Source organism: Ictidomys tridecemlineatus, chromosome 11 (assembly GCF_052094955.1).
Source record: "Ictidomys tridecemlineatus isolate mIctTri1 chromosome 11, mIctTri1.hap1, whole genome shotgun sequence".
NCBI lineage: Eukaryota > Metazoa > Chordata > Mammalia > Rodentia > Sciuridae > Ictidomys > Ictidomys tridecemlineatus.
In genome coordinates this window covers 87292111-87319175 of record NC_135487.1, presented here as the reverse complement: position 1 = coordinate 87319175, position 27065 = coordinate 87292111, and the positions used below count along the sequence as shown (strand labels likewise).

The 27065-nt window shown below is 35.5% G+C and overlaps 1 protein-coding gene across 7 annotated transcripts in view; it reads left to right on the top strand.

Moving 5' to 3' along the window:
• Positions 1-5320: 5320 nt before the first annotated feature.
• Positions 5321-27065, top strand: part of Col11a1 (collagen type XI alpha 1 chain) — a 208372-nt gene continuing 186627 nt past the window's right edge. For 4 of the 7 annotated variants that reach the window (XM_078026841.1, XM_078026840.1, XM_078026839.1 and 1 more), the window contains exon 1: positions 5656-6122. In XM_078026841.1, coding sequence (XP_077882967.1) covers positions 6017-6122 — 106 coding nt within the window. In that variant the 5' untranslated portion in view covers positions 5656-6016. Of the gene's footprint in view, positions 5437-5490; positions 5603-5655; positions 6123-27065 lie in introns of those variants that run through there. The other 3 variants (XM_078026837.1, XM_078026836.1, XM_078026838.1) reach the window with 3 other exon arrangements.

The following is a 27065-nucleotide window of genomic DNA, read 5'->3' as shown; positions in this document are numbered from 1 at the left end:
TCTCATTCATTTTAATAGGGAACCTATAAAGATATAAGCTGTATTCTAAAACTGTAGTACTTACAAGGTCATAATTAATAATGAGAGCAGAAGCGAGAAAATATAAATGTTTTTCACATACTCTATCTGTTCCTATAATCCTAATTTGAACTTCTAATGTCCCAGATCTTAACTTAAAACGAAGCTTGCCATATTCCTACCTCATAAAGATGTCATGGAAGCTAACAAACAAACAAAGTATTTTAAAAAATTGCTATAGTGACAAATGTATTTTATTTTTAATAAAAAATATTTTAAATACTGGTTGTTTTGCATCCATTTGTATGTATATGTGGTTTTCCAATCTTTATAGGCTAGATTGTGAAAATTTTTGACATAGTGTCTATTGTTTGTCCATCATTTGAATGTACAATAATTTTACCATACCAGATCTGGCAGAAAATATAATATTGGGAGGTTATTACACATTGAGAATCTGCAAAACAAATTATGCTGAAGTTATTCAATACAGATGTTTTAATAATCACAACTATTTTGATATTCAACCATATTCACTAGCCTTAAATCTTATATTTGGCATCTTTTGTGGAATGTATAAGGCTGTCATGTAAAAATAACAGAAATATTGAACATGATTCAGAATTTTTTTTAATGTGAGTTTTCAGATTTTTGAAGCACATGAGTTTGGTTTTAGAATTAAATAAATTGGTTTAAATGGTGGAGGTACAAACCAATTACATCTGGTTGTCTGGAAACAATATTTATTGTAAGTCAAGAATAGTGTCAAATGGCATTGGTGTGGATGAATCTGTGAAGGCATGAGAGAGGAGGAAAAGAATATCTACTTACTTAGAAAGTGTAATAATACATTTCTCACCTTGTTACCTTTTATTGTGTATATTATGAAATAGTGTCAAAGAGAAATTACTTTTGTGTTGTGATTTCATTGCCAAAATTAAATTGTAAAAATGTGTGAAATGGTTATAAGTAAATTCTTAGGAGTAAAAAGTAAAGAATTCCTTTACATAAGTTAAAATCTACCTTCAGAAACCTTGTTTTGTTAAAAATGGCCAGTGTGAATCAAAACGTCATTACTCATAGTAATAGCTATAAAACATCATTGTCATATTATTAGTGTGGCACTTCCTTTTGTGAGGGAATATGTTCACTAAAATGTTTAAAATTCATTCTTCTGCCTCTACTAATAAAGATGTTAGTGCCACTTTGTACCTCTCTCTCTCTCTCTCTCTCCCTCTCTCTCTCTCTCTCTCTCTCTCTCTCTCTCTCTCTCTGTGTGTGTGTGTGTGTGTGTGTGTGTGTGTGTGATTATTATTGGTACTGGGGATTGAAACCAGAGTCTCTTAAACACTAAGCCACATCCCCCGCCCTTTTTATATTTTATTTTAAGATAGAGTCTTGCTTAGTTGCTTAGGGCCTCTCAAAATTGCTAAGGCTCTATTTGAACTCAAGATCCTCCTGCCTCAGCCTCCTGAGCCTCTGGGATTACAGGCATGAGCTACCACACCTGGCCTACAAGTCTTAATTATATTTTTAAGGATACATATATTTTCAGGACATTCCAAGAGCTATTAAATGTCAAACTTACTCATAAAGTAGAAAAAAATATCTTGACAAAGGTTCAAATAACTGCCTAATTTCTAAAGTTTTACCTTGAATCACTCTATTTTCTCTTTTTCCCTTTTATCTCTGATTGGAAAAGTATGAAAAAGAACCCTGATAGCTTTCTGTGAGTATAGCTAACTAAAGGATTCTAAAACGAGAGATACTGAGTGTACAAGACCACTTTCGTTGTTTTTTGAGGATCTATTTAGATTTTATTTGATTTTAGTTTCTAAAATAAGAAGGGTCTAACATTTGTAAATAAAAGGGGTCTGTCTTCTCTAAATTGGCTCATTCAACTTTCCAAGAGAATCAATTTTCAACTGAATATTCTGTTGTATCATGGAAATTGGTCTAAATTTATGATCCTCTGAAGTTCTGTAAGTTATTTCAGAGTAAAGTTGAAAAAAAAAAAACCAAAAAAACCAATCATCACTGTGGAGTTCTTATGAGCATGGCTAGACTATGGAAATAAACTTCTCTGTCCCTTCTCCACCCTCGCTTTCTACAATACAATGGCCCATCTGTGAGGTAAGAAGGACTAACTTCACTTTTAAAGAGACTAATTTCTACCACCCAAGTAATAGAAAAACTGTAAAATAAATGTCAAACTGCTTAGTCATGCCTTAAAATAATTGACCTGAAGTTCAGAGAAGGGTGAGAGAGGCAAACCATTGGTTAGAGTAAGACCGACGATACATTCAAGAGCAACTTTCTTTTACATATTTTTGAGTTGTGCATGTGTTCTCCCTGGTAATATCTCATTCAGTAAGTCAGATTTGATGCAGTAATTTTAATGATGGTAAAGGATTTGAAAAAAAATATCTAATTTTTATCTATCAAAAATAGAGAAGATAAAACTTCAGAATGAGGCAAAGAGAACAAAGGTCAAGTGATTTAAAAGGTGACATATCATTTCTAACATCATACTACTTAATCTACTTCTTCTTTCCCCTAATTCTACCTGTAGCAATTTAAGGATTATTAAGTAGTTATCTCTACCTCTGATCCTCCAATACTGTTTGTATTAGGGCTGTCCAGCTATGGACAATATGTCTTCAATTTCTCTTTGGTCATTGAGGTTTCAATGTTTGAAACACTGAGTCTGAATCTGAGGCTTGTGATACCTACAGATATGTGAAGACATTAAGGTTAACCTGTGAGCTTTTTACAATATTTAATAAAGTTCTATGGACTCTGAAGTTTGTTTAGAACATGTAAGATTCCTTCATTGTACTTCTCTGTCACCAAATTCTTTTTCTCTATTTTTTTTCCATTTCTTTTTTTTTTGTAAGGCATGCAAATCAGAACTGATTTCACAAGGTTAAGCAAATATCTTTAAACATTGTTGACCAAATGGAAATACATCACTAATTGTGCTTCAAACTAAAGATCTATATCAAGGATATTATCATATCCTCTTACATTTTGATTTTGTGTACAAATAATTAGCAAAGACTGTCTGAAAGGTAGCCCCAGTCATAATTTCCCCAGAGTTCTCCAGTGTAAGACTGAAGGTTGCTGAGATGGGTCTATTCTGGTTTTTCTCTGCTTCCTTTGTTGTTTGGTATTATCCTTCCCTTCATTGAGCTTATCTCCTATAAATTCATGGGCAGATTTCAGGATACTCTAAGTCGGACAGCTGGTTACAGGTTAGAGAGGTTAGAAATAAATACACTTCACCATGAGTCTACTGTTTCCTTCCAGAGGCATTAATTCAGACTCAGGTTATGCCTAGCTGGGCAGCAGCCAGAGGAATTCAGACCACAGAGTACAGAAAGTATAAGGTGGTAATAACTCTATTCACCCAAGATGCTTTGCCTGAAAGGACCCTTTCACAAGCAAGGAGAAAGTCTGAGATGAAACCAGAAAGTAGTGTCTGCTAGGTTGACTGCATCATTTCTCACTTTCTAAAATAGTATCAGGTCATGGAACTCTCAAAAAATCAGGAGAGCAATTGAGAAACAATTTGGAACACCATCTCTATACATATGTGATAAGCATTGTAACTCTATTCAACCAAAATAAAAGTCTGAAAACCTCTCAAATATGTTTTTCTAAAGTTGTAATCACTATACCGTTTTGCATTTAAAAGAAGACCTAGAAAATAATTTTACATATATAAAGATAATTGAACAGTAAAGTCAGATTTCAAAAAAATTTGGAGTCCACAAATATATACAAATTTTTCATTTGTGAGAGGATGAAGAGTAATGAAGATAGTAAATTGACTTATGTCCCATTGTAAAGTTCTTAATTTGTAATTATACATTCTAGGTTCATAGGACATCAAATTATTATATTAAATTATGTTAACAATTTGAGGTTGTACTTTGAAGAGCTAGTTGGTCATAATTCTTTGCAATTGATTTGAGGCATCTCAAACACCCTACCAGCAACATTATAAAACTTTATTAGATTTTTAACCTGTGATTTAAAAGATAAACTGTTGGTGAGGGAGTGGTTCTTTGTCACAGAGAGTGACATTATAGATGCTTTCATCATTTATATGCCTCAAATAAAAGTTTTTTCTAGTTGCTTTCCTCATTTTATATGCCTTAATTTCTGTTGTTGAACAATTTCATTTTGGTGCTCAATCGAGTCTCTTATGGCTTTTCTTCCAGCTCTTAAATTATATGAAGAAAATATTTGATATAATCTAATGGGTCATGAGTCCTATCTTGGTGACTAATAGAATTTTGGGGGCAAATGTAGAATGGAATATATGTATCTGGTAAATTTAGTTGAAGACCATTAAATAGTCAAATGTCCTAAATACTTAAAGTAGGACCTAGCTAAGGTTTTTAGTCTTTGTCAACAGAAAAATGTATTCATTCATTCAACACATTCTATTGACTGGTTAATGTATGCTAGCACTGTTACACATGATTCTACAAAATCTTTGCAAGAAATATCTGAGGGAAATATTAAGAAAAGGAGAAGTCAATAGGATGGTGTCATTTAAATGTGGAATAAACGATGAAGTACTCTAAATTCCAGGTTTAAGAGGATTATCTTGAGGATAGGGTAAGTAAAGAGGGAATTTAGAAGCTTGTCTCTCCTCATTACTTTCCCTGTGGAGTGACCATGTTTTCAGTCCCTGAGGCCCAGAGGGCCAGGGCCAGGCCCCTTATTTGGAGCAGTGGGCCCAACCACTTGAGAGTTTCTCCTAGTCGCTTTCCTTTTCTTTTCTCCTCCCTCTGTGCCACCCTCATCCGGGATCAGGACAGAATCAGCTGGAAAATTAAATTACTCACCCCTTAATGTCAGCTCCCATAAATTTCTTTCTCCTCCTCCCTCAGAGCACAGTTCAACTCTTTGAGGCAAGCCCCTGAATGAACCTATTGCTGAGTTTAAACCATTACAGAGAAACCTGTCACTCTCAGATGCTCAATGAGTTTATAAACTCATGGGTTTTGACCTCTAGGGCCCGTCCACGCCACCTTCATTCATTTCTTATTCTCGGTTTAAAAAAATAGTAAAAATACTTTTCGGAGCAGTCAGCGCAATGAGTCCGCTGATTCCACGTCTGCCACACGAAGCAGATTTTTGCCACAAGGATAAGGTTACGGCTGCCAGCCCAGGACTCCAGTGGTGTGGCCGATCAAACGCTGCTGGCCTTCTCCCCTCCCCCTCGGACGAACGAGAGGCTAACAGAAGGGTGCAAGTAGACAAGTAGCTGTTTTTATTGAATACAGAAGCTCCTTGAAAACTCCGTGTGCTCTGGGGCTCTCCTGCAATTCCTTTCATTCCCAAAGTGCAGGAGCCAAGCACGCGTCCCGCGTAGCTCCCTCCCATTTCTTCTCGGGGATTTGGGTAGGAGAGGAGGGAGGAGAGGAATGGAGAGTTGGGGGGTTAGTTGGTGGGCTGGGCCTGCAGAAGTCCCGATTCTTGGGCAGAGGGAGAGGGGGGCGGGCTCCGAGCCTCCCGAGAGGCATGTGATTGGGTCTGACCCTCAGTCTGCTAGTCAGTTTCGCCCGGGGTAAGGGAAGGGGGGCGCAGGGAGGGCGGGGAGGAGAGTGGGCGGAGGAGGGGGCTGCCCGGAGCTTCTCGTCCGGCCCACTGACGGCATGAAACCTTTAGGGGTAACGCAGTGCTCTCAGCTTTTTGGTTGAAGCCCCTCATCTGCTTTCAGTCTGAAGGCAGGGCCCGGCCGAGGACGGATCGGAGGGTCCCAGTCGGCGGGGCCAAGTGAGAGGGAGAGGAGGGGGCGAGAGACAGGAAGGAAGCAAACCATCAAATTTAAAAGAAAAAAAAAAAAGCCCTTTGACTTTTTACCTCCTCTCCCTCCCCAATGGCTGTGTAGCAAACATCGGCAAAATCTTGGAAGGGACGAAGTCGGTCTGCAATCGCAATTCGTGGGTTGAGTTCACAGTTGTGAGCGCGGGGCTCGGAGATGGAGCCGTGGTCCTCTAGGTGGAAAACGAAACGGTGGCTCTGGGATTTCACCATAACAACCCTCGCACTGACTTTCTTCCTCCAAGTTAGAGAGGTCAGAGGAGGTAAGGAAAATGGATTTGGGGGGTGGGTGGGATATTGCCGTCGGTCTTTCTCCTTTTTTTTTTTTTTGCGCCCCTCCCCCTTCCCCCTCAAAAAATTCTCTTAAATAAAATCCAGATTGTAGCTGCCACCAGGTTGGAAGTGGAAAGTGGAGCCTTGAGGGATGGATGTAGGCGGGACAGTAATGGGAGAGGAGGTAGGTAGCAGGGAAAAAGATCTGTCAGGCACAGAGCTGGCTGAAAATGCCTTTCGCCACTTTCCAGTCTCTTTGAAAAGGAGGAAAAATATTACCTTGAACAGAGGGGCAGTTGTACAAAGCTTTTTGTTTGAGGTACAGTTCTCAGAACTGCCCTTTGAACAAATCTTTTTTGGTTTCTTCGGGTCCTAACTAGTGGGAATATCTTTTTAAGGGTGAGCTGAGGAGAAAATATAGAGAAAGGGTATAAAATGAACCTTGATAAAGTTCTTTGTCTGCAACGAAGTGAGAAACAGGCTGTTTTACTTTGGGGGATATAAGAGAAACCTGGGGGGGGGATGAATCTGGAAGATTGAGAACACTTTGTGAGTGGTGTATGTGTGTGTGTGTGTGTGTGTGTGTGTGTGTGTGTGTGTGTTTGTGTGGGTCACTTTGAAGAGATTTTCAGTGGAAAAAACTCCACAGATTATAAGGAAAGGGCTCAAGATAGGAAGAACACTTTTCTCTGAATTTCAGCTCCCTCCTTCTATGAGATCCCCCTCCCCAGCGCCCCCAAATACTTCTTCTTGCAGGTTGGACGTGCAGTTCTTTTGGAGAATGATGAAAGTCGCCAAGCAAATGGGGTGGGGGTGGAGGAATAGGGATTGGGAGGGAAGGGGAGGGGGCGTGGGGGGGTGGGAGGAGAGAGGTAAGGAAAAGTTCCTACGTGGCACCACCAAATATTGAATGACCAGACCTGCTCAGAAGACTGCAGCCCTGTCAGTACCCAAGGAGGGAGAGCGACTTCACTCCTCCCCTCGGCCTCCTCCCTCCCTGGCCCCTCCCTTTCCCGAAAAAGCATCTGGAGGCTGCGGTCCGTTAGGTGCTGTAGACAAGGCAGGCAGGCGAAAGCCTTTGGAGTTCTGGGAGCGCCAGCAATTTACAGTAGGAAGCAAGCTTTTTCAAAAGTGCGGAGAGTAGCCCCGGGAATAGGAAGGAGGTTGGAGAAGAGAGGATAAGGGAGAAACAAATGAAAAAAAAAAAAAATGCCAGCCCCAAATGGGCAGTTTAGCAGAAACCCGAGCCTGGTCCTGGGTCAGATGCCAAGATCTGAGCTCTCCCTCATGAGAGTTAGCGCTCCTGGAAGTCAGACCCTGCCACCACATCGGTATGCCTACTGCACGCTTTGGTTTTCACCTTCCAGAGTGGCAGGCAGCGCTAGATTACTCTTGCCTGTGAAGTTTCTTGGTGACTACAGTTAGAACTTCTAACGACGACTATATTTGAATTTTGAAATGCGTTATATGGATTATGTTACTTCATTTCCACATTTTAAAGGACAAATGGGCATCTTTGAGAGTAGAATACATCAAAAATTTTGCATTTTACCTTTGGTACCTGGTCACCACTTGGATTGGTCAATCCTGTCAGCAGTTCTGCCCTCTGCTGGTTTTGTTTATTATTTGGAATTCAAACATATGCCACAGTAAAAGGCCTCCTAAAGTCCCTCTGACTATAAGAGATGCTGGGAAAGGACACTTGATTAAGGAGGAATGAATATAGCAGTTCTTCTTCAGCATGTTGCACACACATGTAGACATGAGTATTTTATGGCAGCTGTTTATTTAAAAATGTGGAAACTGAGAAATTCTTCAGTGAAGACTGATGAACTAAATGTTCAAAGCACATTATTCTATGAATTTGCCAAATGGATTATTTAACTGAAAATACAGATTTTTCTTTTCACATTGGGCCTTCAGTAACGTTCTAAGAATATCAGAAAAAAATTTCTATGCTTTCAATTTTTTATTTTCAAAATGGGTACATACCTGAAACACTTGTAAACAAACATCTCAGTAGTACACCAAATAAATGATAGAAAAATAAACTTCTGTTTATAAAGCCAAGTAATGTGAGAAATAGTGAAGTATAAGGATCAGGTGCTGTTGGATTTTCCTTCTCATTTTTAATGAAATATCTTGAAAATTATATGACACTTTAGATATTCATATTGCAGGATTTTTATGTTTGGTATTTTAAGACATTTGGTGCTTTTTGATTTGTGAGAGGCATATTTATATACATCTATTCTTGTTGCCTGATATATGTCCAAAAATAAATTATATTACATTAATGCTTAAAGGAGAAACATTGACTTCAAATTCCGAATCAACACATAAGGGAAAAATAAACTCAGTGTCAAGCACTAAAACAAGTCTTTATATTTGTAGTTGAGGAATGAGTAAGATTTTATATCAGTTTCTAAATAAAGGTATTATACTCTAACATCGTACTATAACTTATTGATTTCCCTGAGGTGCAGTTGTGTGGTTCAGTACTAAACCCAAAAATAAATTTAAAACAGTCTTTTTCATATAAAATTAGATCATTAAAGACTGAAAAAGTTCTGGGTTCATAATAAAGTTAAACTCTAAAGAAAATAATGCAAGAGAAATATCTTGGAAGTGAATGGATAAAATAAATTGATTTTGCATAGTCATTTTAGTTTGAAAATCCAAACTAGGGAAACTTTAACATATGTATTAAAAATTTTTAATCTTAACTAAGATTTAGTGTAAAAAAATTAGGTAAAGATTAGGTAGAATTTTAAGAAACTGGCATTATATCAGCTTTAAGTTTATGTTTCATATATTTGTTTTATCTCAGGACTGTGTGTGTGTGTGTGTGTGTGTGTGTGTGAGAGAGAGAGAGAGAGAGAGAGAGAGAGAGAGAGAGAGAGAGAGAGAGAGAGGACTCACGCTAAAAAGACAGGCCATGACTTACTATAGATAGGACCTGAGATTTTCCTGGAATTTATATTGACTGCAGTATGGTTGTATTAAGAAAGATGATTTCCTATATGAGTTTTAGCAGCTGTTTGAATAAGAGCTATCAATAATTGAATACTAAGAAAATTAATACCTAATTGAAGCTTTTTTAAAATTAGAATGGTATTCAGCTTTTGGTAGGTAAGACAATATGTCTTACAAAATGTTGATAAAATTTCAGAAAAAAAAATTTAGAAGGAATTTTGGTAGCTTGTCAGCTATTGGTACTGAACTTTGCTGAAGTGTTGTTTTGAGTGCCCAGGATCAGCAGGTGAAATGGTGCTGGCTTCCAGAGTGTGTGCTAATCCAACCTTGCAAGGAAAGCAGATTTGTTCCCTTCGGTTACTTAATTAGAAATCAGTTAAAAGATGGTATGTGTCTGTGATAACAAATGCAGTATTTGGTAGGATTATTAATATTGTGTCTTACCATTTGTTTTTTTAAATTCAAACTTGATGAAATCTATAATAGAGAAAAAGTAAAGTTAAAAGTTAGCTCCTGGGAAATACCTCCCTAGATGTGTTATGCAGACAGTGTGAGTTCAGGTGGCACATACATTGTCAGTTAGTTACAGACACTTTCACTTAATTGTCTATTAGTTTTGAAATTGTTTATTAATATCTCAAAGCGACAATTTGCTTTAAAGTATGAGGACTCTTTAGGAGATATCTGTAGAGTTTTAAAATTATTAAGTAGCAAAATGGGAAATGTATTTCTATAGAGTATGATTTCTTACAATTTAATTTTTTAAAGATTTCTTAATTATTTTGACTAATGATTAAATTAGAAAGACTGTATTGTTGGTCAAGATAAGTTAGCCCTAAAATGCAGCACAGCTAACCACCTCTTTTTGTATCTGTGGGTTGGCTTTTTATCCGATAAAAATGTGTAAATAGTTACCTTTCTTTTCTAAAAGTGTTCTTGTCTGAGATAAGTTTTGCTCTGGCCAATTTATCAAGGCTCTGGTTTATTTATCATTGTCTATCAATTGATAACAAGAATACAAATCAAGCTTGGTTGAACAAGTTTGTGTAATAAAAAGATAAATCTTTCAAAGAAAAGGTGTGTTGATGAGATTTCTTTCTTGACAATGCTAGAGCTACGAATTCTACTAATTGCTTATCAATCCTAACTTCTTATTTACTAATGAAGAATCTAAGGTACAGAAGGTTGTTAGCTGAATATTTTCTCATAAAAATATAAGAATATTTTTATAATATTCAAAGTTTATCTGAGGACGTAGGGTGAAGATCTGTAATAGTGATGAGAAATAGCTTTTTTGATACATGGATGAGACTTGATAGATTGACCAAATATTACCTAATGGTATGTTTGCTGGAGTTTAGGTAAATAAGAAGGTGGATTAATAGATAGGGAAATAGTGTTACAGAGTGCATTTCAGAATTCCTCAATTTTCTAAGTTTGGAGAAAGACAATTTTTGATCATTTCATCATAGAAATATTGTTAACATACCTAATTGATTCTATAAGGTTATATGCATCAGATTAGAAAGGGTAATAATTTCTGATTTTTTTGTATATTTTTATTGTTGGAGTAAGAACTTAGGTTTTTAATTTTTTTATTTTTATTTTTTAATTTTCTGTAAAGTTGTTGACAGAGGATCAGGTCTGAATTTGAATTTTCAAGAAGCTAAGAAAATAGCATATTTTTATAAACAAAGAAAATAAATGGTCTGATGTTAATTTGAGTTGATTTTATATTATATTTTATTCATATAGCCTTGATTCATAAGTCAGATGATCATTAGGATGTTATGCACTCATTATGTGTTAACAATCATTTTTCTTATACATAGTCAAATTTAGAAAAAAAACAAGAGATAACTTAATAGTGCAAATTCCAATTGAAGTTTTTATTTTGGATTATCTAAGCAGCTGAAACTACATACCTTTTTTTTGTCAATAAAAGGACAGTTTATTTACAGGAAATACTCTTAATGGATTACTATGATATCTGTGATGCTATCATCATTTCTGACAAATTTTATCATCACATATGAAATTATGAGGAAAGAAAGAAGATTTTTACTTTATATCTCAACTTTTATTTCTCAAAATCCAACCGTTAAGAGCTAGTGTTTCTAATAAATTAAGAGTCCTTCCATCATTAGGGTAAAGCAATGTCCTTAAGGTCCTGAAGATGATACTGTGGAAGCATTTACTATGAGTTATAGTGCGGATTAACAATTTATATAAGCATGGTGTTTTATAAATAATGAGGCATCTCCATCATTTCACATAATTTTAATGATTAAGTTTAGGTATATAATAGCCAAAATTTCACTGGATCCTAAATACACTTTTCTTAGCTCTCCATCTTTGGAGAAATAATTAAGGGCAGTTGGTTTGTTCATTAGGAATTCAAGGCAGCTACAAAGTGTGGGCAGATTGCTGGTCTGCATTTCTGCTTTCTTTACTCCTTCATTTCCCTCATTTAAAACTGGGGAAATGTGACCTGAGCTGGGAGTGGTGAGAGGAAACCAAAGTTGTTTTTTTCTTTTCTTTTCGTTTTTTTAACCATTGAAGCTTTTTTCACTAGCAAACAAGAAAGTAATGCATAAATGTTATAAAAAGGTGAAATGTCCCCAAAATTCTCTCACTAAAGAGTCAACTTTAAGTGCAGTTTACAGTGCAGCTTTTAGTATACACTATTGCCTTCCTAAATTTAGACATTTTTCTTCTAATTTCTCTTATAATTTAATTCAAAATCTTGGTATTTTTTTTTCCTTTATTTTGTGAATTGCCTTCTTTATTTGGATGCGTGTAATACATTTCTTTTTCCTGCTTACAAACTGTAATATAATTTTATTTTACAGGTAAATGTTTTTTCTCCTTTCACTTTTGTTAGGATAGCATGAATAATACTAGTTTATAGAGAAGATGAAAGACAATTTTAAAGTGATTTAGCAAGTAATATCTATTTATCAGTTGCAGTCTTTGGCCTACTACTGACTTGGCTAGTGGTTCTTTAGACATTGGCTGATCACCAGACCTACTGTTATCTGGTAAAATAAACTCTTTGCTTGCTGTGCATGGAATTAGAGACAGTGCTATTAATTTAGGAGAAAGAACTCAGAGAAAAGAAAGGTTATCATATTTCAGAGTAAGAGAGCAGCTTAAATACGACTTGACAATTGAGAACTAAAACAAACCTGTGTAAAAGTGCTTTAGCACAATCAACTTTTGCAATCCCCGCAAACCTTCTTTTTTTTTTTTTTTCTTAAAAAGCATTTCTTTCTTATTTTAACCAAATTTAATTGCTCTTGAATGGCCTGGGACTGAACAGGAAAATGAAGGTCCCTATTCATAGAACTTGAGCGCATAGAGTATCGGTGGAAGCTTCCTTCCTCTGTCTGACTGGTAAACTGACATCCGGGCCTAAAGGAATGAACCTTAGACAGTGTGAGGTAGTTGGCTTTCCTTCCTCACTTAGATTTTCACATACAACTTCCTGAAAGGATGACTGCCAGAAAGAGTCGTGGTTGTGATCCTTGACAAGGCTTGTAAGAATTCTAGTGCGTACTTGGTGCTCTTAGCTCTGCCGAAAACATGAGTCAGGATGTTGAAGAGATGTCTTTGGTTCTCTCTTGATTAGTCTAACAGTGGTGTGCTGGCTGGCTATCACTCTTCTTTTTGCATGCTGGTGAGTCTTCACAACACTTCACTGACTTTGAGCATAAATTGTCTGAATGGCTGGGCATGACACAGAGTGCCCTTCAGTGTGTGGCCTCTGTGTGTGTTCTATGACCAGACATTTCTCTCCTCTCCAGTGCCACTCCTATTGACCCAGCACATCAGCCTTGTTAATCTCCTTGCTTGATTTTTTTTTTCCTGTCTTGAAATTCTTTCCCTGGAATATCTGTTCTCTTCCCATCTATCAAGTACTCACTTTCTCTCAGTTTATATCTCAGGATTTAACTCAGTTGGTCGCTGATCCATGAAATCTTTCCTCATATCTCCAGGAAGATACAGATAGTGAGAGCTAACACATTGTGTACCAGGTTTTCTTGAAACTTCATAGAGAATCCCGTTTTGTTCTGACAGTTGTCCTGGAAATCAGCTGATATCAGAATATCTGTTTTACCCATGAGGGACCTGAAAAATAGATAATAAAAAGTTAATTGTTTTGTCTAAAGTCACACAGTAAGTGATAGACCCTGGATTGAAACACAGATAATCTTGCTCCAGAGTCCTGGCTTTTAACCACTTTGATGTTTACTTAAAAAAAAAAAAATTAGAGCTACATAGTTATACATAGTAGTTGGGTTCATCCTATAAACTCATTCATGCATGGAAATCGATTTCAGTTCTCAATGCTCCCCAATCCGTCCCTCTTTCCCCTCAGATCCACCCTGCCCTAGCCCAATCTCCTTCCTCTACTGGATTTCCTTTCCAACTGCTTTTGCACGGAGCTCTAGATTTGTCTTTTGAGGACGATGCTCTGGGGCCTAACATCGAAGCTTAAATCATGCAGCTGTAGCACAGTAAGCCTCATGTCAACCGTGTGAATAACTTGAGTCTACAAGGAGAGATGTAAAGAGGCCTGGGAAAGGCTAATTTTACCATTCAGATAGCTCTTCATCCTACATTTAGGTTCCATAGTGGAAGCCATATCAACACTTAGCCATTTTATGGACAAACTGCTGCACAAGAGGTGAGGGAAAAGAGACAGTGAGTCGATGGGAGCCATCATCAATTACTTTGGTTCCTTTGACTTATTTAAGAAGTTCATAGATGTGTCCGTTGAAGTTCAAGGTATAGACTGGGGTTAACTTGGTTAAATTAAGTAGCACATTCAATCAGAATTTATGGCAGGGAACATCAGGTCTTATTCTACTTTTGGGGATTGATGTATATATGTTTGCTTATTGCTTTCAATATAAAAATACCAGACCTGATTATCCAAAAATTATTTGGAATATCATCAACTAGGGGAGTATAACTGAAAGACACATAGCTTACACAAAATAAACCTTACAGTTTTAAACAATTACTCATTTATATGCCAGCTTTCCTCTTGAGGTGGTTGGGCAGCTATAAGTGTGACTTCATTTTATCCGTCTCCCCAGTGTCTGTCACAATGACAGAATGTACAGTATCTAATTGCTGTTATTTGGGTCATTAATTGTCTTACTTTTTCACTAAGTGTACTGGAGCAAAGTTAAAATCTAATTAACATGGAGTGATGTGAAGTTAAAGTTTGAGACCTCCTCTCATGTCATATTATTATTAGTGATTATATATCCCCTGCCCCCCTTTTCTTTACTCAATCTCAAAAGTAAACAAGTTGGAATTTATTTCTAGCTTTTTCATCTGGAAAAATGTTTTGGACATTCTCTCCAAAAATGCTTCTGAATATTTGTAGCTACTTATATTACCGCTAAGATTGTGGTTTGCTGTAAGATATTATATATATATATATATATATATATATATATATATATATATATATATACACACACACACACACACACACACATATAATAAATTACCATTTCCCCTTTTTACTGGTGAATGGGAAAGGAAAGTATAATTCAAGAATATCCCACTGTAAAATGGGTAATTTAAAATATTACTGTCATATAGTCATTTTTGAGTCTTTCATTTAGTTTGTGTGTATTGGAGATTAATTGTCTGACTTTGCTTAATAATAGAGAAATGATGACCTACCTATGTATGATTATTTTTTTAAAAAGTAATTATTTGGATTAGAAGTAATTTATATAATCATATGTATTATAGTTATTATATTATGAATTAGTATCTTCAACACAAGTTTCAAGTGCTCATAACATTGATAGACAGTAGTTGTAGAATTGTTTTGAAGAGCTGGGCACAGTGGCACACACCTGTAATCCCAGCAACTTGGAAAACTTAGGCAGGAAAATGGAAAATTTGGGGCCAGCCTCAGCAACTTAGCAAGACCCTCTCTCAAAATACAATACAAATAGGGCTGGGGATGTGGTTCAGTGGTAAAGCACCCCTCGTTCAATCCCCACTATCAAAAAAAATGTTTTTATATTCTGTTCCTATTTCATATTTTAGTTAGATCAAAAGCACCAAGATGTGTGCTTTTATCTATTTTAATGTGTCCAAAATGCATAGAGCAAGCCATGTAATAGGCATTGGATAAGTCTTCACGGAAAGACTTATTCTTTAATTACCTAAACAAAAACTACAGATGTGATACATATGGTGATGTGTATGAATTGCTGTCCAGGTTTACATAAATACATTGAGCCTATTTCTGCTGAAGTTGTTATGATCTCCTAAAACCATCTATGTCTGGTTGCCTCCAGACCACCTGTAATTCTACCTTGATCGTGTTTCCAGTTTGCAGACCATTGCTTTTTCTCTAGACTTTATCTCCTTCAGGAATACTTCTCTGCAACCTTGAAGATGGGAATGTTGACTTTGCACAACCTCCTAAAGCACACTGTACTTACCCCAAACTTGAATACTTATCACAGAATATTTTTGATGCAGTAAAAGCAGGAAACCCATCTCCTTTACCTATGTAACACTAGCATTTAGCACCATATGTGGAGCATAATAGATGGGAAATAAAACGTTTGTCAAAAGAATTAATGAATGAATGAATTCATAAGCAAAGGCTTTTCACTAAAGAGGATAGGGAAATGATTGCTGGATTAGAATCACAATTATTTCCAATCTTAACCCTGAGGATTTTGATTGAGTAGATTTTGAATGGAATCCAAGCCTGGGTGCTTTATAAAGTTATGTAGATAATTGGGAGGCAAAGCCAAGGGTCTATAAACCATCTGTAATAGAAAATAAATATATCCAAAAATGAGAATGTACTTCACTTGTATAACAAGACACTGTGAGTTAAGTGGAAGATAATTATTGCTGCAATCTTTTGATAAATACTGTATTGCCAAACTGCATTGACTCTGCAAGAACTGAATTGAGTAGTTCACTTGATTATAATACAGAAAATAATTTCTTTTAATCCTTGTCTCCAAATCATATAACAAATTAGATGTCAATGAGCATTGTTCTTGTCAGCATGAAAGCTGAATGGCAATATAATTTTAGTGTTTAGTGATTACCTCTTTAAAAACCTTGACTATTTTGAATCAGAAGTGGTGTACTTTTCAAACATCCATTCTCAACGGGCTGTTCTTTCTTTTTTTCACCATACGTGGAATTTTGGTCTTATTTTTGCTTTCACATTTCTGTCTGTGTAAGTATTTTGTTATAACAAAATTGGGGATAGAGTGTGTCAATAACTTCAGATTTTAAATGACTTTCACCTTCTGGGAACCACCAGTATGTTAGGCGCCACAGCTACAAAGACAGAATTTCAATTTCTGTTTTCATGGAATGTGAATATTGCTATAACAGTGGCATGAAAAGCTGATTAATAGAGTCAACCATTAATTTATTTATTAATAAATATTTATCAAAGTCCTCTTATGGACTTATGCTAGATTCTAAGCTCATTCATTCAATCACATATCCAGTTAGAGGTTATTATGTTGGAGGTTATTATGTGCGCAGACTAGTTGCTAGGCAAAGTTAGTCACAATCCTGCCTCATTGAATTTATGATCTACTTGAGAAGAGAGTAATCAATCAAACAGTCATGCAAGTAGATATACAACTACAATGCTAGATGCTTTGAAGGAGAGGTGCATGGTTTTAGAAGAACACAGAATAGAAACTCAGTAAGGCTGAAGAAGGCTTCCCTGAGAAATAACAATTGGGCATTGAATAATCAAATTAAGTGAGGAGGAAAGAATGTTGCAGGCAGTGACATGAGGGCCTGAAGCAGAAGGGCAAATGACTCCACAAAGGACCCGAATAAAGGACTTGAAAAAAGACAGTCTGGGGAGAACAGAAGAAAAGGGGTATATGTGAGGTAAGGTTGGGGAAGTAGGCAGTGCACACATAACCCAAGATCATATGGTTATATTTTTCTGCATGGCATAGAATCACATGAATAAGTAGAAAGTACAGGAAGGCTGTTTGTTCAGTTGGCTGGGTCAGTGCATATTTGTTGCCTCTATGATCTGAGTTTATTGTCACCATTGAATCCTCTGACAAATAATCAGGCTACTGGGGCTATGCTCCTTTTTCTGGAATAGTCAACCATAGTAAAATCACCAGGCGTTCTCAATAGTTATAGGACATTTTATACTTCATCATAGACTTGGAAATATATAAATAAATAAGTAATCTTATTTATTTATATAAATAAAATATAAATAAGTAATCTTCCTATTTTATAAGGGAATACATGAAACAAATGTATTTACACATTTATAAAAACTTATAAGACCAAAAGAAGTGGCTTAACATCTCTAAATCTTATGTGACAGTTTTGGCAATTAGCCGAATTACAGTATCATAGGATAACATTTGTGATTTTTTTTCAATTTCTAAGGATTAATATTAGACTATGTTTTCTATTTTAATTGAGAAGACAAAATATTTATTGTAAGCATTTTTAGGTCATAAAAATTTCCTTCAAGGGAAGACACATCAAATAGTTTTTAGGTAATACCATAATTAATTAATTACAGATTTGAATAAACTTTAATCTTTGTATCATTAATAATAAAGTTTTACTTAACCCAGATCTTTCCCCTGAATTATATATCTATTTGCATAGTTGACTCTCTATTCAGTTGTGCCCTAGTGGTATTTAAGTCATCTCAAACTCCTCTCCTAAAACCTGTCTCTTTCAGTTTTCTCAATCTGCTTATGGCAACACAATGGATCATGATGGTCAAGTAAGAAAACGAGGTCAGCTGTGACTCTTTTTCTCTCATAGCCTATATTTAACCTGTCAGCAACTCCTGTCTGTTCAATCCTCAGTATATATTCAGAATCTGACCCCGTACTTCATTGCTCAGTCCAAGAAAGTCATCGTTTCACATGTGGAGGATTGCAAGTACTTCCTAACTGCTATAGGATTCTGTTCTAGTGCCCTTTCAGTTTGTCTTAACACAGCAGTCACAGAGGTCTGATAAAATAAGTTGAGTGGGAAGTCTCTGTTCCTTCATTTCAATTTTCTATGAAGCTAAACCTGCTCTGAAAAAATAAGTCATAGAAACAGTTGGTTCATATCACCTTTCCTCCTTTAACCTTTCAATGGTTTTCCATCTCACTTGAAATGAAATCAAACGTCCTTGGACTAATATAGTTCACCTTCAATAGACCCTCATTCTCACTTCGATGATCTCACCTTTTATATCCTTCTTACATCTTTTGGATGAGACGATGTCTTCTTACATTTTTTTCCAACATTTTGAGCCAATTCTTATGTTAGTTCTTTGTGCTTGTTATTTTTTCTTAGAAACTTTTTTTTTTCAAAAACATCAAGGTATATGAGCCCCATATGACTGTCCAGACTTTATGTAAATAATCTTTTTCAGTGAGTGTTTTCCTTGCCTTCTTTATTTGATATCACACTCCACACCTTTACAACCTACCTTTGTGCTGTTTTCTCTATGTATTTTTATCCCATGTACTTTTCAGATATTTGTATTGTATTAAAAATAATGATGTATTTAAGTTATGGAGATTTTGTTTTAATGTTTTACAGAAAATTTTGAATTAAATGTTGAATTATTTTATTTTGGAGTACAAATATTGCCTTAAATTATTTGGATTTTTAGATGCTTGTAGAATTTAGATCACACATGTCCTATAATTCCCACAGCATAGCTTAATTTTTTAAAGTATGCATAATTTTCACATAGTTACTGTGACAGTCAAATCCCACATACAAAAGCACTTTTCTTATTTGATAGATGCCATGGACCTAGATCCAGCTGTTCTAAGAGATGGTGGCTGTAAATTGTAGTGCTAACTTTACTTTATTTCACTGGTTTAAGAGAGCAATGATGTTGGTACCCTGATAGTGGATAGGAGACATTTTCAGCTAAAGAACTAAAGCAATTATAATTAGATATTGTCAAGGACATGTACCCATATGCTGATGTTCAAGAAAAATTCTTTTATTGTTTCTTATTAAGGATAAATTTAGCATTGCTCTCAAACTCTGGATAGGTCAAAATTAGAATAATAAATAGTCCATAATTGGATGTGGATTCAAATGATTTTTGTGGGAGTCACTTTTTTTCATTAGTTCTATTTCAGAATATTTTACTGGTTCTTTTTTTTAAAAAACCTTTGAACTGTGAGTTTCACTATGAAATTGACTTTTTAAAGCTGGTATTTTCAGAACAGTGCAAATAGGCTTACCAGGTGCTTGATTTGAGAAATTAATCATAAAATTCATAACACTCCATGTTACTGGTTTACGTTGCCATTGTCCTTGACATTTTCAATTTGAATATTGGACACTCATTTTCTTCCAAGATGTCTGTCAAAATCTAGAACTATGAGATACCTATATTTATGATATTTGTATTATCTCTCTGTGTGTATGTACAATGAAATATATTAAGAAAACATAGTCTTATTAATGACAATACATTTTATTTGATTATAAAACCCTATGAGGGAAAACTGAATTCTAAATAGTAGTATGGAACATGTCCCATATCCGAGAGTAATTAATGTAAACTATACAACTATGAGAGTTTCTCATATAACATTATAGTTTTCTAATGTATTTAATCAAGTCATTTTTTCCATTTTATTCTGCTTTATGAAGATTAGATTACAGAATATTAATAATAATTCTGGCCATTGTAGCTAAAATGGGTTGTATTGGGACATAGGAAACACCTATGATTTCTATTGAAATTATTTGCCCACATGATCTTATGAAGGTAAACTTACATACTCTTATAAGTTATATGTATATTTAAAATAAGTGAAAGAATAGTACCAGAAGAAATACTATATATTAAATTTTAAATTTTTTAATAAATAACTCACATCAGGGTTACTATGTTTATGTTTCATCAATTTCTATCAATGCAAACATAAAATAAAAGGAAAATGCTAATGATATCAGCATAATAATTTCAATATGAGCATGCCCGGGAGATTGCTAAGTAATACATAATTTTCCTGCATAGCATGTAATGTACATTTAGAGATAGTAAACTGCTCAGTATTCTACTGTATTACAAAGGGATTTTCCCAAGAGAAAATAGATAACAGGAATCAAGTTAATTATAGCTATGTAGAGATGTGGAAGGTACTCACTAAAACTATGTGTTCAGAAAGATTGAAATTTCCAGGGAATAATTTTTTTTCTTTGCAGTACTGGGGACTGAATGTTGAACTTGGGGCATTCTTATTACTGAGCTACATCCCTAGGCCATTTATATTTTATTTTAGGATCTCACTAATTTGCCCAGCCCATCCTTGAACTTGCAATCCTCCCACCTCAGCCTCCTGAGTAGCCTGCATTGCAGGCATTATTTACTATGGGTTAGACACAATAATTAACTGCCTTCGAATTTTCTCAGAGATTAAAATTCCTTATCATATCTAATTCTCAAAGTAAGGTTGAGTTGAGAAAACTAATTCTTGGTGGGGTTAGTAATTACCCAAAGTCATACAGAAAGTAAATCCTTAGCTTGGTTAGAAGTTGGGCAGTTCAAACTGCAGAAACTGACACATCGATTGCTATTTGTACACTTGTCAGATCCCAAGTTGTAGATTCTTTATCAAGAGATCTCATGATTTTGAAAGAGAGTAGTGCATTGCTAGTAGGTCAGTTACAATGAATAATCACTTCTCTCTCCTTTTCAGTCCTACATTCCCTATCGAATACACATAGTAGTACTCTTGATACTCCCCTGGGGCAGCAAAGCATTTTGTGACTGGGAAGGAGATGGTTTAGAATCCTTTAAAAAAATTTCCATTCCTTTCTTTGATGATATCTTTCATATATTGCCTTTGATGTGAGGTATAAGGTGAGGGTAAGTGAATCTCTAGAATTTGAGACAACATCCACATTAGAAAGGCCTTTTTACACCTGTTTCTTATCATACCTGAATCAAACTTGGAAATCTCTTCAAATTATTATTGGTTAATATCACTTCCAACCTTCTTCATTTCCCTTTTAGATTGATGGGAAAGATATTTCAACTCAGAGGCTGGATATAGCTACTCGTTCATTTATTTGTGAAATATATCTCTATTGATTATTTTCTGTGTTTCAACTTCTATCCTTTGGCAGTACAACAGTGAATATGAATATCCCTGTTCACTATCAGAGGGTTAACAATTTATCAGGGGAGACAAATGTTAATAAACTATGAGAGAGAGAAAGAAATGAATTTAGTAGTGTGTGCAAATAACAAGAAATCATATTATTTTTTTAGATTGTGTCCAAGACCATATTGTGCAGAGTCATGATTATAAAATTAGGAAAATGAAATAATGTGTGTTATTCAAGGGTAATATAGGCTACTATGAGGGAGTTCCGCTGCCTGGGAAAATAAAGGTTTCCTAGAAAATGACATACTTAGGTTTAGACCAAAACATTGACTAGTTTGGGATCTACCTGTTTTTATCCCTGATTGCACATTATATTCAGCTGGGAAAATTTTAAAACATGGATGATGCTTGGGCCTCACCACAGTCATTCCAGTTTGTTAATTCTGGGGTGGGACACAGGCATCCATATGTTTTAAAAGCTCTCCAGGTGATTCTGTTTTTTCTTTTCTTTCTTTTTTTGGTATTGGGGATTGAATTCAGGGGCACTTTGTGACTGAGCTACATTCCCAGCCCTTTTTATTTTTTATCTGAAACAGAATCTTGCTAAGTTGCTTAGGGCCTGGCTAAGTTGTCCAGACTGGCTTTGAATTTAGGATCCTCTTGCCTCAGTCTCCTGAGTTGCTGGGGTTACAGGAATGCGCTACCATGTCCAGCTCCAAATTATTCTAACATCAGGGTTAAAAAAAATGAGTCAACTATGCATAGCCAATGAAGGAAGATAAAGAGATTAATGTGCATCTTACAAACTGAAAGAAGTTTATTCCAATTGGGACAATAAATCTGGGGGTGAGGAGTGGAAATGTATGGAACAAATATTTTTGAGGCCCTGGTATGTCTTTTCTATTGACCTAGAGATGGCTTGCTTATGGCAAATGAATTTATGACAGGGGTGTAATGTTTGTCCAGAGGTGTCAGTAGCATGGTGCATCTAAGGAGAATTTGGACAGCTGAACATGTTAAATGTTGGTCTTGAACAAGCATGACTTTTTTCCTTTCCTTGAACTCCGTACCTTGCTGTATCTGTGTTGCCATAATTGCCATTTCTTTCTTTCTCCTCTTCACTGATTAATCCTAGTTAGCCTTTAGGACTTAGCATAAGAAGGTTGAATGATAAATATGTCAGCCATTGTGGGCCATACAAACTCTGTTGCAACTGTGCAGCACTGTCATACTGTGAAAGCAGTTATGAACAATAAATGAATAGTGTGGCTATGTCCCAATAAAATATTTATTTATGAATGCCGAAACTGAAATTTCATATATTTTGTGTGTGTGTGTATGTGTGTATGTCGTTCTGGGAATTGAACCCAGGACCTTGTACATGTAAGGAAAGCACTCTACCAACTGAGCTATATCCTCAGCCCCAAATTTCATATAGTTTTAATATCTCCTAAAATATTATGCATTATTTTGAGTTTTTGACTATTGACAAGTGTAAAACCATGCTTATTTTATGCACCATATAAAGATGGGAAGCAAAAATATCTTAATCCAGAGGCATAGTTTCCCCAACCACTATGCCATTCGAAGACATTGTAACAAATAAAATTTTGTTCTGGCAGAAGCTCTTTGAGGTAAATATTTTTGTTATTCTCATTTTACAGATGTAGAAACTGAGGCACAGAGCCGTTGGGTAATATGTCCAAATCATATAGATACTAATGGAATTCAGAAGCAGCCAGGCTCTTTAACACCACGTCATGCTGTCTTCATTACTGTCATGGAAGTGTGTGAAGGAGATTAGACGAGAAAAATAAAGAAAAACAGTCAAAGCATTTTGAGGTGTTAGATCAATAATCTGTGGGGATGCTGAAATAACAGGGAAATAATGACCAGAGACCCACAACCAAAGTGACTGATGACTGAGTGAGGACATTCAAGAGTCAATGGAATGCAATAGAGAGGATATAGTAGGATCTCAGATTTTTAAATTTGATGACCAAACACTCTTGTGACCTTCAGAGAAAGTTGCTTCTAAATATTTCCACACGTTTCACTTTCAACCACCATTTTCTGTAGTTCAAGTGTGTGTGTATATGTGTATTTACAAGAGGGAAGGCTTCCAGAAAGTCTGCTTTCAGTGTGGTAAGAGCACTGAGTGAGGATGGAATTAGGGGGTAAGGAGAGATCATAAAGGGCATGCAGCAGAGGATGGAACTGGAAGGATAAGTGTTATTTTGGTTCAAAGCTTCATTCCACCGTCACTTGGCTCTATCATTTTTTGGCCTGAGGTAAGGCAGCACATCATGACTACAGTATGTGGTAGAGAAAAATCTGTCCACTTCCTGGCAGCTGGAAGCAAAGAGAGAAGGAGAAGAAGATACTGGGGTACCAAATCCCCCTCAAGATCATGCCCCCAGTCACTTAACTCTCTTCCACTAGGCCCTACCTCCTCAAGTTTCCAGCACCACCCAATAGTGTCTATGAAGAACAGTCAAGCTCCAAACCATAGTAAATGGCCTTCGTAGTAGAGCAATGGGCTCTGACATACTGTTCTTCTATTTAAATTTACCAACGATGTGCATTAAAAGGCAGGAAGATATTATTGAACAAAATATACTGAATTGGATACGTCAGAAATATTTAATCATGGTCTTTGATATCAGTTAGAAACAGAAATAATGAAAATATTTGGGGCATTTAAAATTGCTTTAAATATCGGAACTTTCATTTTTTATATATATTGCATAAAAAATTACTTACTTTAATCTTAAAAGTTTCTGCTAACAAAATTTAAATTTCTCTGGTGTGTGTGTATGTATGTGTGTGTGTGTGTGTGTGTGTGTGTGTGCGCGCGTGTATGCATGTGTTTAAACCAATAGAATCCATATTATGATAGTTTATTAAATACTAGGATTTTAAGGATTTTTAAATAACAGGCAGAATTTGAAAGTGGCTTTAATTTATTATTTAGTTCGCTTAAAAAGTTTTATATATTATTAGCTCAATTACTGTACTTTTTCAGAAAAAAAAATTTAATTAAAATCTTTATAATATGTTCCTGTTTTTTTACCATTTTTTGAGGAGAGATTTATGGTTTTGTATCATGGACTCTATCAAGAACTTTGCCAGACTTTAAAAGGAGAACCTTTATTTTGAATTCTGTACGGAGATTGTGTTTTTAGCACATTCATTTCAGAGCAGAAAGGAACAAATGTGACAAAGTTTGTGCCCTTGGAAAAGGTCATTGTGTTAAGAGATATTATAGAGAAAAGGAAATTTGTGATCATAGGTATGCTGTTTACCTATGCCTAGTTTTGACCGTGACCATGGGGCTGCATTATTTTCTTCACTAAATTACAGACTCCATGGCTGTGTTCATGTCTGTTCTGGAGTCTTATTCAGCTCTGCTTTTGAAAATGGCTTTTCACAAAGATAAAATAAAATAAGCGGATAAGATTGTGGCTTTCATTAACATTCTCCTTTGTAGTAATTTATATTCTGGAACATGAATTGAGTTTAATTTAAAATAAATATCAACATGAGGAATCAGTTAACTGGCTCAAGATAATTTTAGACTATTATATGTATGTTGTAGGTCTTTTTTTTTTCTGTAGTTTTCCTTTGTGGATATAGCAGTGAGGGTGTTGCAGTGGAAAAAGCATATACTTGATATTTACATAGATCTCAGAACTATCTTGAATTTCCTCTTTTATTCTAAATTCTCTCACCTGTAGCGTGGGGATACAAAAGTAGGTTTGTGAGGGTCCATGCCCGTAAAGGACCTAGTCTAGTGACCAGTGCATGCATATTAGGCTGTCCGGATGTGGCAATTACTCTAATGGCTATTTTCTTTGTTTAATGATAAGAGAAAATTAGACAAGAAGAATGGTCAGGTATTCCACTGGCCTAAAAAATGGCCATTGCAAACAGGGACTAGTGAAAAAAAAGTTTCCAAACACATTATAATTTTTAAAAATTCCAAAATTGAACTAAAGAATACCATACTTAGTAGAGTTAAAGATTCCTTTGAAATGTCTGATTTCTATAAAAAAAAAAAAAAAACATTTTCTTTTTAAATTTGGAAAAATGTGTGTCCTACCACATAGTGTACGGATTTTCATTCAGAAGCTTGATGTAATCGGTAGAAGGACTTCATTATTAAAGGAAATTATATCTATTATACTGTATAAGGCAAGTTATATAAAGCTTAAGTCATATGTTTGAAAATATAGAAGTTAGTATTTCTGAAAAAGTAAGGAACTAAGGAAAAGATAAGATGCACAATGTTCACAAGCCAAAATTCAGTCATTCATTCATGTATTCTATGCCAGATTGATAATTACTGTAAAATTATTGGTTGAAATTGTAAGTTTAAAAAGAACAAAATCCTGTTGTAGGTCAGCCTCTACTTCATGGGGTATGCTGAATTAAGGTGATGGTATTTCCTGATTCCAAAATCAGTCCCATTTTCATGAAGTCATCCCAGAAAAAAAAATATGTTTATGAAGCAAATTGTGTTCTGAAATGTGATGACAATTCTATTCTACTATAACTTTTTCAATCAATAACCTTCTTTTTTTCAGACACAAATGAGGCAAATAGTGCTGTTTACACCTATATAAATGTAAATGATGTTTCTTACATAGTTACTGGAACATAAATAATGTCTCCCCAATTAGAATTTAAAGATATATATTAGTCATTTTTTTTACCACTGTGACCAAAATACTTGCCAAGAACAAACTTAACAGAGGAAAGGTTTATTTTGGGCACACAGTTTCAGAGGTCTTAGTTCCTGGTTGGCCAACTCCATTCCTCTGGGCCCGAGATGAGGCAGAACATCATGACAGAAGGGTATGGTGGAGGAAAGCTGCTCAGGTCATGGGATCTGAGAAGCAGAGAGAGAGAGAGAGAGAGACAGAGAAACGGTGAGGTACAGATATAGTCCCTAAGGCCATGCCTCCAGTGACCTAATTCTTCTAGCCATATGCAACCTGCCTTCAGTCGGTTCAGCTAACAGTGGATTAATCCAGCCAATGAATTAGGCCCTAATCATTGTCTAAAAATCCCACTTATGAACCTCGATACATTGGGACTCATGCTTTCAACACATGAGCTATTGGGGGACATTCAGATACAAACCATAATAATATGTGACATAAGAACTATATGTAAGTCATGCTGAGTGACACATTGGTCAGCACATGGCCTACTTTCAATATTCTTTTTAGAACACATACAGAAAGCCTGTAGATCATAAGTACATTGAGTAATATAGTTTCCATAGTCCATTTTTATAGCAGTACTTACACTAATCAATTAATGTTTTGACTTAGTGGATTAAATAATGGATAGTTGTGGACCAGAGAATTCGAAGGTCAAAAATATCCAGTTTGTCCTTTTTTGTCTGGAGTATTTCATGTAACATAATGATTTGAAGGTTCATCTAGGTTGTAGTTGATTGCTTATTTCATGGTCTGTTTCCAGTGTGGTGGTGAGATAATTTGATGCGTCAGAACTTAATGCTTTCATACCTTGAAGGAAACCTGATTTCTTTCTACCTCTGGTTATTATGAAACTGCTGCAACTGGCATACAACTCCTCATCAAGTCCTGAATTTGAGCCTTTGGGGCATGTACCTAGTAGTGAAATTGCTGATGAGTCATTTTTACTTCTATGTTTAGAGAAATATTGTTTAGTTTCGCTTACATTAAGTTTCTAGAATAGGCAACTTCATAGGGACATAAAGTGGATTACAGCTTACTAGAGGTAGGAGAAGAGATATGGGAATGGGAAATTATTGCA